This window comes from Hippoglossus hippoglossus, chromosome 13, assembly GCF_009819705.1.
Source record: "Hippoglossus hippoglossus isolate fHipHip1 chromosome 13, fHipHip1.pri, whole genome shotgun sequence".
NCBI lineage: Eukaryota > Metazoa > Chordata > Actinopteri > Pleuronectiformes > Pleuronectidae > Hippoglossus > Hippoglossus hippoglossus.
The window spans coordinates 28724196-28739051 of NC_047163.1; the positions used below are offsets into that span (position 1 = coordinate 28724196).

The following is a 14856-nucleotide window of genomic DNA, read 5'->3' on the forward strand; positions in this document are numbered from 1 at the left end:
TTTCGTAGTTTTTCCTCACTGTTGTTCAGGGTTAAAGGCAGAGGAGGTTGCATCTTGTTAAGCCCTATGAGACTAATTGTGATCTGTGAATATGGGTTATACAAATACAATTTGATTGATTGATGATTGATTGACTTCAATTTATGAAATGAAACATTTGAGGCATTTGTGTTCAGTAGAAAATTACTTTATTGCAGAAAATAAACAGTAATAGAGCAACTTGCAACAATCACACATAGTGGTATGTAGAAAAGTCTTTGATCTAAATGTAGAAAATTTCATAATAAAAAAACATTATTGCAAAAAGTATTGCACTAAAACAAATAAAGGAGGTGAGTTCCTGGGTTTTAGTCAGTAAAGTGCAATAACCTTTATGTGTTCTTATTGTATGATGCACAGTTGCAATCCCTGAAAACAAACTGATAGAACACAAATATAGTTGGAGCACTGGGAAACATTTACACACCTAGCTACAACCACTGTTGGTTTCAGTGGATGTTCTTCATGCATGTGGACATCTTGGAGGTGGTTCACAAGAGATGAGATGTGATGTCCCCTGCAGATATAAAGAAATATAAGGGACCAGGTGAGGATTTATAAACTGTAAAGTCAAAAAAAAGAAGCAGCCTTGTATGTGCATTACTTATTATTATTGTAGGAGGGATTGTTGTTATTCTAACAACCACATTGAACGACTTGATACGTTAATCTCTTGTAAAATAAATGAGAGCCTCAATTCCTGTATCCTTTATGATGTTACCTACATACACTTTTAAACTACCACACCACACACTAAACAAGCACATTCACGGTGTGACAGTGGCTGTGTGATTCAAGTCAGAATCAATGTGAACGCTGTGCAGACACAACACAAATGTGAGCCTCATGAACTGTGTTACACCATCAGCTCTCGGTTTCCTTTGTTTAGCGAGGGCAGCTGTTTCTGCAGCGGTGCACATAATGTAAACAAAGCTGGGGACTACAGTAGTCGTACAAACAGCAGTAAAAGTAGAACGTTCAGAAAGAACCACAGTGAGGAACAACAACGTGACGGTACAGAACCTTACGTGTGTTGATTGTAAGGGTCACAGTTAACGTGTTAGCATTAGCATTCAAAAACCACAACAAGAGCAAAGAGTGTATTGTCCACGGCTTCCTTCTTTGTGAAATACAATACATCATTCATTTGTTTACTTATGGGTTGAGGATCTTGAAACAGGGTGTGCAGTTTGGGGAGGCTGTATCCTTGAGGAGTGGTGAAATGAGCTGAGCACACAGACACACTCTTCCTGAAATGATCCAGCACCACAGAAAAAATAAAGCGCAACCGCTGCTCTCGAATAGTAACATTCTTAGGAGGGATGTGCACAGACACATTCTCTTCCTTGCAACCCTCCACACTGCAGTGTTTCTTCATTGTTGTGGTTAGCCTGTGGTAGCTGCTTGGTGTCTTTTTCGGTGTGGATGGGACGAGGGGTGGTGGTGGGTTTGGAGGCAGGACTGGTACCTGCTGCTTGGGGCTGAGAGAAGAGTGGAACTATTTGACATCATACTGGGGCGGAAGTATGAAACAAGCCGTTTCAATGACATATTTCTTAGAATGGACTGAGTAAAAAAGTCTGCGGAGTGACTGTTTTCATACTTTGAGGGTACCTACTGACCCCCTTCAAGTAGTTACGGATTTTAAAAGCCCAGAAAATTTATTTTACACAATATGGGCCCTTTAACTGTTCATTATTGACTTCCAAAAGATGTAAAGTGCTTCTTTTAAACTCAAGTTAATATATAGAACTTGATCTTGAAAATACTGGGATTTGCAGACATGTCAAACTGTTATTAGTTTATACTTTTACTTCTTAGATTCCTCAAATGAGAAAATCCCTGTGGTGCTTCACTTCAGCAGGACTTTGCCTTTCGTCACAAAAGTTTAAATCCAAAGACAGAAAACCTGTTTTCAGCATACATTATTTTGTCTTGAGGTCAGAGAGCAAAGGCTGTGAAACTGAATATTCTTACCTACAATATTAGATCAATAGTTAAATATCACTTGGGGTAACTATTTCATAGTTTGAGACATTCCTTCAATTTGCTTAATTAGATTTTTAAACTAGACACAGAGTCAAAAGATTTATCTTGGAAAAACTAAATGATACAAGTTCCCCTACGTTTTCCGCGTTTGCATGTAGGGGTAGGCTGGCCCAATACTTGTTGAGATGGAGGGGGAGGGCCAAGTTCTGCTACTAGCGTGAAGCTGTATGCTTTTGATTCATACGTGAAATCGTGCCAAGCTTTTCAATTTCAAAAGTCATTGATTCACCTGCATTAGCATAGATATTTTTTCGATATTATAGGTTTGTCACTTTAGTGACTGAAAGCAATACCATTGGTTTATTTAGGTTTTAACAATGTTGTTACAAAGACATCCACAGCAAAACGTTTTGTTGTGTCTGTTTACATCGATGACTACTGATGACGTGTCGGGTTTTCGCGACGATTACTCATGATGTAACAGCTTCTTGAAGCGCCGCCCCAATTCGTAGGAATTTCAACCACTTCCCCTTGTAGCTCTGTTTCAAGGTGCAAGATAACCCTCGAAAACAAGGGGTAGGGGTAGGTAGAAGGGGTGAAATGGGATTGGGCCATAGTGATCCAAACTGATTAATAATTTCATCTTCATAAAATTGTTTTGCTGATGCACAACTTAATGTTCAACAGAAAATGAAACGGCTCTTACTGAATTTGTGAGTTACAGTAAAAGTATTTGGGTTTAATCAACTGAACATCATCTCCTGATGAGCTTCGATTGCTCATGTGACAAAAGGGTAAGGGTTGTGATCCTGGCCCACATTGGAAAATGTGGGCCAGGCTCCAGGGCCAGGGTGTTGATTTGCTGCCCGGGTCCAAAAGAGTGAGTGGAGATTGGGGGCTGTGCTGTTCTCTGAGGGCTAATTGAGATCCTTATCGCTCCTGGATCAGGATGAGATCATGACCTTCAGAGTAAAGGGTGTTTGTTTGGGTCTTTTCACAGGAAAGTGTGGACTGAGTGGGATTAAATCCTGATGTGATATGCATCGAGCTGCAGCAGGGGACGTTAATGCAAACACTTTTTGTCAATGGAGAGGGCATCATCATCACTTAATGTGCTTTGCATATACAGTATGTTCTGCCTTCCCTTAATCAAATATTTCAGTCTACAAACTACAATGGCACCACTACAGCTGTACCAAATTTCACACAATTGTATATATCCGTTCCCTAAATGTGCCTGAGTGATTTTGTCAAGATCCATGAATCGTTCTCTGAGAAAACTGAACATGTCGAAAAAAAATTAACTCACCATGTTAAAGAACATGAAAAAAAATCTTAAATTCAATGGCCCATGACTGCATCCTTCCAAGTTTAATTTATCTGCTCAGATTTTGAATTGTATCATTTGGTGTCTTTGATTCTAAATGAAGTTCAATTTCCATCTGTTCTTTGATTTGTTTGTTTGTTTTTGTCCCCTAATTGTGAGGCACGTTGTAACAACTGTTTTGGAGGTGCTAGATATATATAAGTTAATATTATTTTTAAAGTTATCTTTCATTTAATCTTTCATTTTATCCTGAAGATGACTGTGGTCACTGTCGAAAAACTTAACAACTTGTTCACACATAATCAACCACCCAATTCAAAATATTGGAACTGTCAGGTAAATTTGACATGGTGTACTAAATTTCTAAAAGCAGGTAATTAAAAAAAATCTATTAATTTTGGCTAATATACAAACACACTTATACAATGATTTATGCTTCTCTGGTATTTATTTTTCTATTAGAATACATATTTGGATACTTACCCCTCAACTTCCATTACAGATGAGGTCCAAAGGTACTGAAAGCCAAATGCCTGATTGAAACTACTAAATTGACGAGTGACAATTAACCCATTTGTGCCAGCTATGGAAGTTTGGAATCTACTTTGGGTTTGAGTTTTAGAATATATTTCTGGTCTGAGTGTCGGCGCTGGTAATGGCGACATGCAGCAGCAGTTGTGCGGTGCAGTGTGGTCTGAAAGATCACCATCAACTTTCCGACCTGGAAATAGACGGCTTTGGAGTTCCCTTTCGCCTTGACAGAGACACCTCGATGACCTGTAAGTCACTCGGTGGAGGTGTCTGTCTATATGTCAACAAGTCCTGGTGTAACACAGTTGTCATCAGGGAGACTCTGTGCACCCCCGATATCGAACTATTGTCTGTATCCCTAAGACCCTTTCATCTGCCAAGGGAATTTCCCCAATTACTTGTCACACTTGTGTAAATTCACCCGAAGCCTGATGTGGATGTGGCAACTTGGACCATAGCAAGGACCGTGCAGCACTAGACACTAGAGAAAATTGTGAAGGGGGTAATAATGAATGAAGTTCAAGCAGAGTTGGATCCTCTCCAGTTTGCTTACAGGTCATGCAGGGGTGTTGACGATGCACTTAGCACTTTACTAAATATGACTGTGTCACACTTAGAGGGGGCAAAATCTTTAGTATGACTACTTTTCATTGATTTTAGTTCTGCTTTTAATTGTATCCAGCCTCATTTTAGCACAGAGGTTAGAAAGCGCCCACATCGACCTTGGTCTTATACGTTGGCTGTTGAATTTTTTAACTGTAAGGTTGCAACGTGTGAAAGTCAATGGTGTTTTATCAGATGTTCTTTTATCTTCCACTGGATCACCTCAGGGGTGTGTTTTATCTCCGATATTCAGGGCATCATATCATTAAGTTTGCAGACGACTCTGTTATTGTGTCTCTACTGAGTAATGGTAACCCTGACCACGGCCCTGTGGTGGCAGATTTCACAGACTGGTGCAAAAACTCTTTCTTAAGCATCAATGTAGCAAAAACAAAGGAGATTATTGTGGATTTAATCTTCCCTGTTGTCATTGATGACCAGACTGTAGGGTTGTATCTCAGTATAAATATCTTGGCACTTTTATTGACCATCAGCTGACCTTCGAGCCACAGGTGGATGCTGTGTGCAAGAAAGCACATCAGCATATATATTTTTACCAGAAGCTTCGTAGTTTTAACGTTGATAGTACTTTTATGAAAATGTTTTATTCCTGTTTTATCGAATCTGTGCTCACATTCTCACTGGTCTGCTAGTACAGGTCCATCAGCCTAAAAAATAAGAAGAGACTACAGGTTGTAGTCAAAGTGTGCAACAAGATTGCAGGCATAACTTTGACTGATCTGCCCAGCCTGTATAAAGTCAGGACCTTGAACAAGGCTCGCTCAGTCCTGTCTTTTTTTTCCAGAAAATTGTTGGTATTTATTATAATTTCCTGTACATGAGGGGCTCCTAAATTCCCTCATTGGTTTTAATGGCCTTTGATGGAAGTAGTATATCTTTGCTTGTATTTAACTAAATTCATTATGGCATTACCCTGGCCTTCACCACCATCAGGAATGTGAGTGTTATATTTGGATAGTGGAGGTTTTGTCCTTTTGACAGAGGGTTACTCATAAAGTACACAGTATGAGTACTCCACAGTATTTTTGTACTAAGTCCAACAATATCAGTCTCATGAAGAACTTTTTAGCCAACATCAAAGATAGCAGAAGCAGCTCATTCTCGTTCTGTGGAGGGGACTTTGACAGAGGATTACTCAAAAAGTACACAGTATAAGTATTTCATAGTATTTGTGACAGTAGTCTAACTAGTACTTATTCCAACAATAGTATCATAAAGAACTTATGGCAAAAACACATTTATCACTCATCAAAGATAGCAGAAGAGGCTCGTTCTTTTTCTGTGGAGGGGATTTATTCATAATGAATTATGCTTATATACTGTTACGTAAATTTACCGCCAGGGGTTAGTACGGTATCTTACATGTTGAATAAACTGAGCTCTTTAATTAACGGTTTGATGAAAAAAACAACTCCTCTAAACCTCAGAGCTGCTTCACAGCGATTAACGTAAAAAAGTGCAATCAATTGCGCACTCGAGAACGACAGGCGGCTGGCTTGACCGCAGTGGGAGGACTTGCTGGCTAAAGCATGAAGGAAAGAAAAGCTTGCTATTTTTATTAAGTGGATCATCTGGGAAATGATCCAAAGAAATTATGATTTCGAGTGGTGTTTGTAACAGGGACATAAAATGAGGGGAACATTTTCTCCAGGTGGAGAATGTGACAAAGAGTGATATTAACAACTAATGTTAGCCCTATACTATTAGATAACGTTAGCAGGGAATTTTACATTTCTAGAGTGTCCAGCTCGAGCGTTGCCTTTTACCATCTTTGTTAACATGTTAACATTGTTTGCCAGAATGTTGACTATGACTTGAGAGAGGTTCTGTGAGAGCACAATTATAAGGCTCTGTGCAGCCACAGCCACTGTCTAACGTTAGGGGACTGACTGTTACTTCCTTCTTCGGTTACTTCACGTCCCACTGACCATCACTAAATAAAGTTGTGTGAAAAAAGAAACAAATAAGGTGTCCGTGGCCCTCGCAGGACAGTAATAACCACAAGCAATAATTTTATTTGGTCCGAATTAAATGATTTAATAGTGTACATTTTGTCTGTATATATTTGTCCTGTATATAGTCAGCAGTGAAGGTTATTCTTGTTTGCAAAAGAAATATACTTGTGATGATAAACCACAGTATAAAGATGCCGCACCACAGTGCGCCCTTCCTGCCCGGCTGTACTGGCGCCCTGTTCTTTCCACTAATCTGACGCACCTCCATGGATGTGTGTTTGTCATTAATTGTGGCTGGGTTGGCGCTGTCCGGTACTGAAAGAAGTTTTTTTCATCAAGAGCAACTATGCATTATTTAATTTCACACCAGGACTGAGGTAGCAAAACAGGCCGTGTGTGGCAGAGAGGGCAGCTTGAAGTGCTTGTTTTGAGAGAGTGCAGTGTTGGGAGAGACTGTTCAGTGGAGTGAATGAGAAACAGGCTTATAGGACAGAGAGCACAAATGCTCATCTTCGTAAAAAAAAACTGACATCACCCTTGACATTGAGAGCAATCCTAAAAAGCTATTGTAACATGTGGCCTACATATTGTGTTTAATATGCTGAAGTTAAGTTTATATCACACTACTTTTTTAGACTTACTGTGGTATGCAAGTGTCGTCTTTGTCTTAATTGTGACAGTTTTTGAAAGGAATTGTTATTTGTTTCTAAATTTGTCTGCCATTGAACTGTTGTTTTATATTGTTACTGTGAAATAAACAGACCAAAGGTATTTTATTTATTTAAACTGTGGATATGCATGTTTTAAATATTTCTGTCTTTAGAAATGGTGGCTGCACTTTAATAACTGTATGTAATTGTTGTGTTTTCCAAGATTAATATATTTGTGTTCGTTTTCAGACACTAAATTTAGATTTAAAAAATAAGGTTTATGTTATTCATTCTCTGTATGTTTTTGTTATTCAAAGGGTTTAACCTGGGCCATTCAACAATTACAAAACAACAGTCAACTGTAAACATCACCAGCAAATTACTGTTGACTGTTGTCAATCAGGCTAAATTAATAATAATAATAATGTATGAATAATAATAATATAAATAATAATCTGTAGACATTATCACTAAGCCAGGCAGCAGTTTTAAGAGTATACTCTGGATTACCATTAAACATTGTTTTACTGTCCAAAGCTAAAACAATATAGCAGACGTCTTCGAACACGATAAAATCTGTGGGATTAACCATCTGCTTTGCTACATGGGAAAAGCAGAGCAGTGCACTTACCAGACCACCCCAAACGCTCCATAACCGATTGGCCTGTCGGGCTCGATGTCCAACTGCTGCTGCAGCTGGTGAGTGTGCTGCTGTTGTTGTTGGTGCAGGGCTTTGACAGCAGCTGCGGCTTGAACATAGGCAGGAGCAATGGCCGCCGCCGGCCCAGGCGCTTGTCCGGGGGCAGGAGAAGGGAAGTAGGGCTGCTGCTGGCTGCTGTCGAGCATCACCGCCGCTGCGGCAGCCGTGGACGTGCGTTGCTGGACCGTGCGGCAGGTGATGATGGTGGTGCATGTGAGGTGTTGGAAGGTGCTGGAGCTGGTGGTGTGGGTGATGGGCAGCCACTGCTGAGGAGCCACTGTTGTAAGCAGCCATCATGTTTGGAAAATTAGTAGCCGCTTTGCCACAAAGAGCCATTCACAGTCTGCTTCTGAAGGCAATGCAAATGGCAACCTGGTTCAACTATGTGACATAGAAAACTTTGTAACAACATAAAGAAAAGGGATCTGAGGTCTAAATGTTCCAATGGCAGCTACTTAATATCGGTTATGTGCTTCTTTATCATAATGTCAACAAGGATGTGACCCACTTGCTCTAAATTATTTTTCTAGGTGGAACAGCATTGGGGTGCTGTAGCCCGGGCTAATGACGGTGAGCCAATCATGAGAACATAGCTTCAGTAAAGAGCAGCTCAATCAGAACGCATTTGTTGTATAAAAAAAAATATATATATATATATATATAAGACTCAATTGAAAATATCCCACACCCCTATCAGAAAAGTGACTGGCCCTGGATGTTCGTCATGAGGGAGGTGGACGCCCCCTCCTCCTTATAGCACTGTGTAGTTCAAAGCCCGTCACACGGGAGGAGGCAGCAGTGCATTCATCTTTACATCTGTCTATGTCTGACACACGTTGCTCTTCCCACCACCGGAACTGAGGACGGTTCGGAAATCATATATTCTTCCAAAGTAAGACCTCCCCCTGCCAGCTCCTCTATATTAAGGGGTCATTTCCAGGATCTAACTAGCGTTGTTGATCCGGTGCTGGGGGGTAGTTTCTGGGCCCAGGCTACAGTACATCAGGGAGGCAGGCCCAGGCCTCGGACGTCCACTCCACTCACATATTATAACACCGGTCCACCGAACCGTGCAGCAGGTAACAAAGCACAAACACTGTGACAGAGACTTCGCTTTAGAGCAGGGATCGGAACAAAAGATCAAAAAGGCAACTTCTTCACTCCATGGACATTGGTGTGTTTGCTGACTGTGGCGCACATCTACTTATCCATCCTGGGTGAGAACAAAATTAAATCCTTTTAATGCAGAATTGGCTCGCCTGGTGCCAGGAACTGTAAAGAATATAGTTGTTGTTTTTTGTTGCAGATTGTGTTTTCGGACAAAGAAAAAATAAACAACCAAGTAGACTGAGAGCTTTCTTTCAGCTAAGAATTAAACCTGTAGTGTATAGTGACCATGTCAGGAGATGAAAATTCATCACATCATCTTTTGAGATAAGTAGTGACAACTTTTTATTAATCTGCACCTTAGAAATACAAAATAAGTCACACATGGAAGGACTAACCAACAGCCAGTGGTTATATATTAGGTGATATTATATATTCACACAATCATAAGATTATATATTAACATATTCTATGTATAGTTTTAATTCCGAGGTAAGAGGTGTATATTGTTCCTGTGTTGGACATTTGTCAAGTACAAAAAGAGGTTTGGACCTTTAACACCTTACATTTATGGATATATGGAACAGAAAACACATCTGACTACCGAATAAAAAACCGAAGGCTCACTGAAGACTTCAGCCAATCAGAGCAGAGTTTTTACGTCACAGGCGGCCCAATTGTGGTGCGGCTGGAGGAGAGCAACTGCTCAGTCTGAATCAAACTGTGTATAAAAGAGCTTTTACTCAGCAACAGCGCTCTCTACAGCCACATGCGGTGATTTATTCTATTTAAATACATGCATCTCTTGTAGAGAAAAAAGACAAAGGCTGTCTCCAAAATCATCCACTCATTCACTATCCTCTACTTTATAGGGTCTTCTCAATTGAGCACTATATAGTGAGCTTATCAGAAAAAAGAAAAAAAAGCTTTCAGACACTAGTTTGCGCATTTTCTCTGCACTGGTAATGACATCATTGTCGCAGGATTATGATAAACAACGTCTGCTGATGGAAAATCCCACAATAGATTTTAAATGTTTTTTTTACATTTTGTATTAAAACCTTTAGGTATAAAATGTGTTGAATGATCATCTTTAAATGTAGGAATAAACTTGTTTGCTGCAGTTTGTGCTGTGATGCTCCAACTGAATATTCGATATAAACTCTGTTTTTTATTTTAACTGATCTACAGTTGGGCATTACTCTTGAACATGCTTGGAAATTGAAGCTGTGACTATCAGTCAGTTCCACACTTCTCACAGGAGATCATACCCACTCACCAAACTTACAAAAGAAAAAAAAGTTGCATAGTGTTGCTGACAGATAAATCCATCAGTAACAGAAACACTATGGAGTTGTATATTTTTTTGAGGAAGTGATATTATATGTGTTACAATCAGTGCTGAGAATGAAACTCAGTGGACTGACCCCTCCTAGAGTGGTGTGAACGCACCATTACAGTCAAACATGGTGGTAATGGCTGGTATCTACACAAGATAAAAACAAGCAAAGGAGCTTTGATTTTTTTGTTAAATTACTAGTCGGTCCATATCTAAGTTCCCATTGCTTGATTTTAAATTGATAATATTATTCAATTTAATTTCACATGCAACAAAGATTATTTTCCTTTTCACAATGAAAAGGCTTTACAGGTGGGAGGGGTGCAGCATTCCAGCTAGCTATCTAGCCAGCACCCACAGTGGTTAACAAAGAAAAAAACTATTTTTTGCTAACCAGTAGTCATCCGTTAAATATTACATTAACATTTCCTTGTGCTGCCTGTCCAGAGTCCTGCATGGGTCCAGTTTTGCATACCCGCACCTGCAAAGCTCAGTACCAGAACCGACCTGTTACCTGCAGTTATCTCCAAGTCAAATCCGGACCCGTGACTCACTCTTGATTAGACAGACAGGCTAAACTGTCACTCACTTCAAGACGTTTATTTTTACTTGTGAAATTTAAAGATACAGAAACACAAGGATTTAAAATGTGTTAAATGTGTCAAATCTTTTGCATTCATTATTCTCATGCCGACATGTCACTGCTCTTGAAACTGAGGTTGCTGTGCAGAAGTAGAATAGTCTGTTTGTTTACTTGTGCCAATGGAACATGTAATGAAAAAATATTTTAGCCTCTTAGGCAGAATAAAATACCAATGTTAAAAACAGAAAATCGTCAACACTCCCTGGTTAAAGCTTTGTTCTGCGTTCTTAAATCACAAATCCAGCTGAGGAAAAGTGTCTTTAGTACTTTCATTGTTAGAGTCCTCCATCTCAGCTAAATCATCACCTGTTGATATGGGACGGGGTCTATTCTCTGTTGGTATGCATGGGCCTGTGGTACATTTCAGAAGGCTTCCATGTTTTACATTGAGTTCTTGAGAATAGTAAAAAAATTAAACATAAGATCAATATAGAGAAACCCAACACTTCCCACAATGGCACAATCCTCCTGACTTTCCTCTTAAACTTTTAAGGTCTTGACCTTCTATGTAAAGTGCCTTGAGATAATGTATAATATGATTTGGCGCTATGTAAAGGTCACCTAAGTGCACTTTATGTACAGGAAATGTGTTAGGGAGGACAGATAAATATGCGCCTCTTACCTACATGTTTTATAAATCTGTGCATATCCAAACTGTCTTAAATTATAAGGATAAGGGAAGGGATCTCCGTATGTATTTGTTTATTGAATGTATTATTGTGTATGTATTGGTTTCTTTAACATTCAAATGTTATAAATGGGGGGAAGTGACGTCTCGGCAAGGGGGTTGTTTTGTTTGTGCGGGCCGGCAGAGCGACCAACCACGTTCAAGTTAACTGCGGTCCTGAAGACCTACATGGGATTATTTCCAAAGAAACGGGATTATTGCCTGGGTGACACTTTCAAGGATTACCGCGAGGACTGAACTCTTTTTCTGGGCGCTCAGAGGTGGTGAGGATAGCGTGGACCACAGTTTGCGGCATCTCACCAGGCCACACCTGCATAAATTTTGCTTTGGGACGTTGTTTGGGGATTCGGGGAATGTATGAACCTGGGGTTTGGGAAATATTGATGGATGGGATTTGTTTAAATTGTGTGGTTATGTTCACGTTTCCGTCATTGTTTGCGGGCACACGTCCAGGTGGTACGTGTGTATGATTGGGTTTAGTGTCAATACAGATCATTGTATGCAACATATCTGGGTTTATTTCGTTATTATATATATTATTTCATATGTGGTGGGGCCGATGACAAGGTTATCGGTCTTATAAAATATTATTCGTTTATTGTAAATTGGTCAGGCGGCGGCGCCCGTACACAGCGTGACAGGTCCACCCGTGCTCCTTTAAAATAGCGTAGTAATTTTCCCCTTTTTCCTAAACAAGGCGAATTGTTACAGCTATACAAATAAAATTGAATTGAATTGAATTGCACTACAGTTAAAATAACAGGTCACAGGTCAGACAGTGACATCAGTAAACAATGCATAATTCGGGCCCCCTGGAACAGGGCCACTGGTGGCTGTGGAGCCTTAGCTGCTTAAGTCATTCATAGGGAGGACCACCTATGTTTATTATGGGTGTTTTCATGGTCATTTTATATCTACTATATATGTCAACAAATTAATGAATACATCATTCATAAATTTCAAAGTTGTTCTCACGAATGGCTTATAACTGAGCCGTAAAATATAAATTATTAATCAGCCATTCCCTATAGCTTGTCCTAAACTACATCTTACAGCTTAATTATTATCATTATTGTTGTTGTTGATGTGGTGCTGCCCTGCAGAGGGCTGCAGAGACGTTATGGTTGGTTTTATTTTGAAGGGGACTGCCGGAAGTGTCTGTTTTGTGATGTTATAGTAGACTTGTCAGTGGTTTTCCAGCAACTCGTCCCCTGCCACGTAGAGCTAAGAAGGACCAGCGGGTTTCTAAGTAACTTGATCCTTGATTTGATAGGACCTTTTTGGGAGACCAGTTGGTTGAAACTAACTCCGTGTCCCTCTGACTCCAACTGTAAGAGAACTTTCCATACCTTTCTCACTTATTGAACCGTCAGCAGTGCTTTGTCTTTGCTGCAGCTCATCTTCACAAACTTATACTACCTATCACGAAGAGCCACTGGAATCAGCAGCTTAATGTTCACATACATCCGGAGCAGGTTAGTGTAAGGCTTGAGGAGAAGTTGCAGCTCAGAATTACTGTGTACTGAATATGTAGCAGCGGCTGGTAAAGTCACTACCGTGTGTGTGTGTGTGTGTGTGTGTGTGTGTGTGTGTGTGTGTGTGTGTGTGTGTGTGTGTGTGTGTGTGTGTGTGTGTGTGTGTGTGTGTGTGTGTGTGTGTGTGTGTGTGTGTGTGTGTGTGTGTGTGTGTGTGTGTGTGTGTGCGCGCGGTGGGGGGGTAAAGTTACAGCTCACTTCAAGCTGTTGTTGACGAGACCAGGCGAGTGGCTATATAGATTTCAGTTGCTATTAGTAAAATATCATTTTATTTAAACACGTAGGATCCTGCTGACTAAATGTGTTCAGATTGTGTCATGTGTTGCTGCTGGTAGCTTAGCTGCTATTGGTTTCTCACTCTGTAGGATTCACAAACTATTTATGATGTTACTCTGGGGACACTTAAACTAATCCTCATTTCAAGTTGTCTACATGTTATTTGACATTGTGTTTGACATTTCTAAACAGATTTAGCTGGTTGTGGATTTGAAATCACTGTAGCATATCATTGATAACCTTTACTATTCGACTGTACAGGTTTTCACTGTGTGTGTATGTGGTTTCTAGAGAAAGAGAAAATAGTGGAAAAGCAGCCAAACTTAATAGTAACATTACATATTCAATTTAGAATACTGAAAGTCAAATGATAGTTTTACCATTTGATACACGATGTACTTGATTTAACCAGCTCATAGCAGCAAGGCTACTGAACTTAACTGCTCCTCTAATAACAATGCATCCTGGCAGGGTTGCATACAGACCACTGCTAGTGTGCTTTTGATTTATGAATGAAATAATGCAGAGCATCCGAGCTTTTCAAATTTAAATGTCATTGATTCATCTGCATTAGCATAGATGTTATTTGGCATCTATGCTAATGCAGATTTTTTTGACGACTACTTATGATGTGTTGGGTTTTCGCAGCGACTACTGATGATGTAACAGCTTCTTGAAGTGCTGTCCCAATTCGTAGGGGAAGATTTGAAGGGGGTAAGTAGAATGGGACGGGCAGGATACTACGATATATGATGGTGGACGCTGGTGCAATGTTGTTTCTAATATCATGGATTTTTTGCTTCAAGAAAGATACTAAATGTATGTACAACAAAGGTCCCGCACTGAACAGCTCCATATGATAATATTTGATAATAGTCATAGCGCCCCCTAGCTGTAACAGGAAATGTCATGTTTTACTTTTAAGTGTCCTGCAGCTAGCCCTTTCACCCGATTCATGTGAAATTTAGTCAGGAGAGCCTGAAGGAGTTGGTGATGCCATAGAATCAAACTTGTGAGTTTTCAGCAGGGGGTGTGTCCTTGGCATGGCGGCGAATCTTGATGTCTCACCAAGAACCTTGAAGTAGCTGTAACTTCCATGTTTTTGCTCCAATTAATGTCAAACTGTATATGTGTGATAAGGAATCCACCCTGAAGAGTTCAAATATACTGAAATAGTCACAGCGTCCCCTATCTGTGACGGGAAGGACCATGTTTTATACTTTGACATTCTACACCTACATTTTTCATTTGATCCACCTCAAAATAGGTCAGGGAAACCTTGAGGGGCTTGTGACGCCATGTTGTGATACTTAAGCCTTTATTTTGAACTGCAATGGCGTGCATTTGGAAGGGAACGCCAAACAAACAGGAAGTGGCTGTAACGTCACTGCACATGCTCCAATCTGCAAAATGGACATGTACAATAAAAGTCACTATGTGAACACAAGGACAA

At 40.0% G+C, this 14856-nt stretch overlaps 1 protein-coding gene across 1 annotated transcript in view; it reads right to left on the reverse strand.

Moving 5' to 3' along the window:
• The window catches only part of LOC117773159 (serine/threonine-protein kinase NLK-like), a 95584-nt gene extending 87433 nt beyond the window's left edge, over nucleotides 1-8151 (reverse strand). Inside the window, 2 exon segments of the mRNA XM_034604864.1 lie at nucleotides 7743-8001; nucleotides 8003-8151. Of these exon segments, the coding sequence (XP_034460755.1) occupies nucleotides 7743-8001; nucleotides 8003-8151 (408 nt within the window).
• Nucleotides 8152-14856: the final 6705 nt, after the last annotated feature.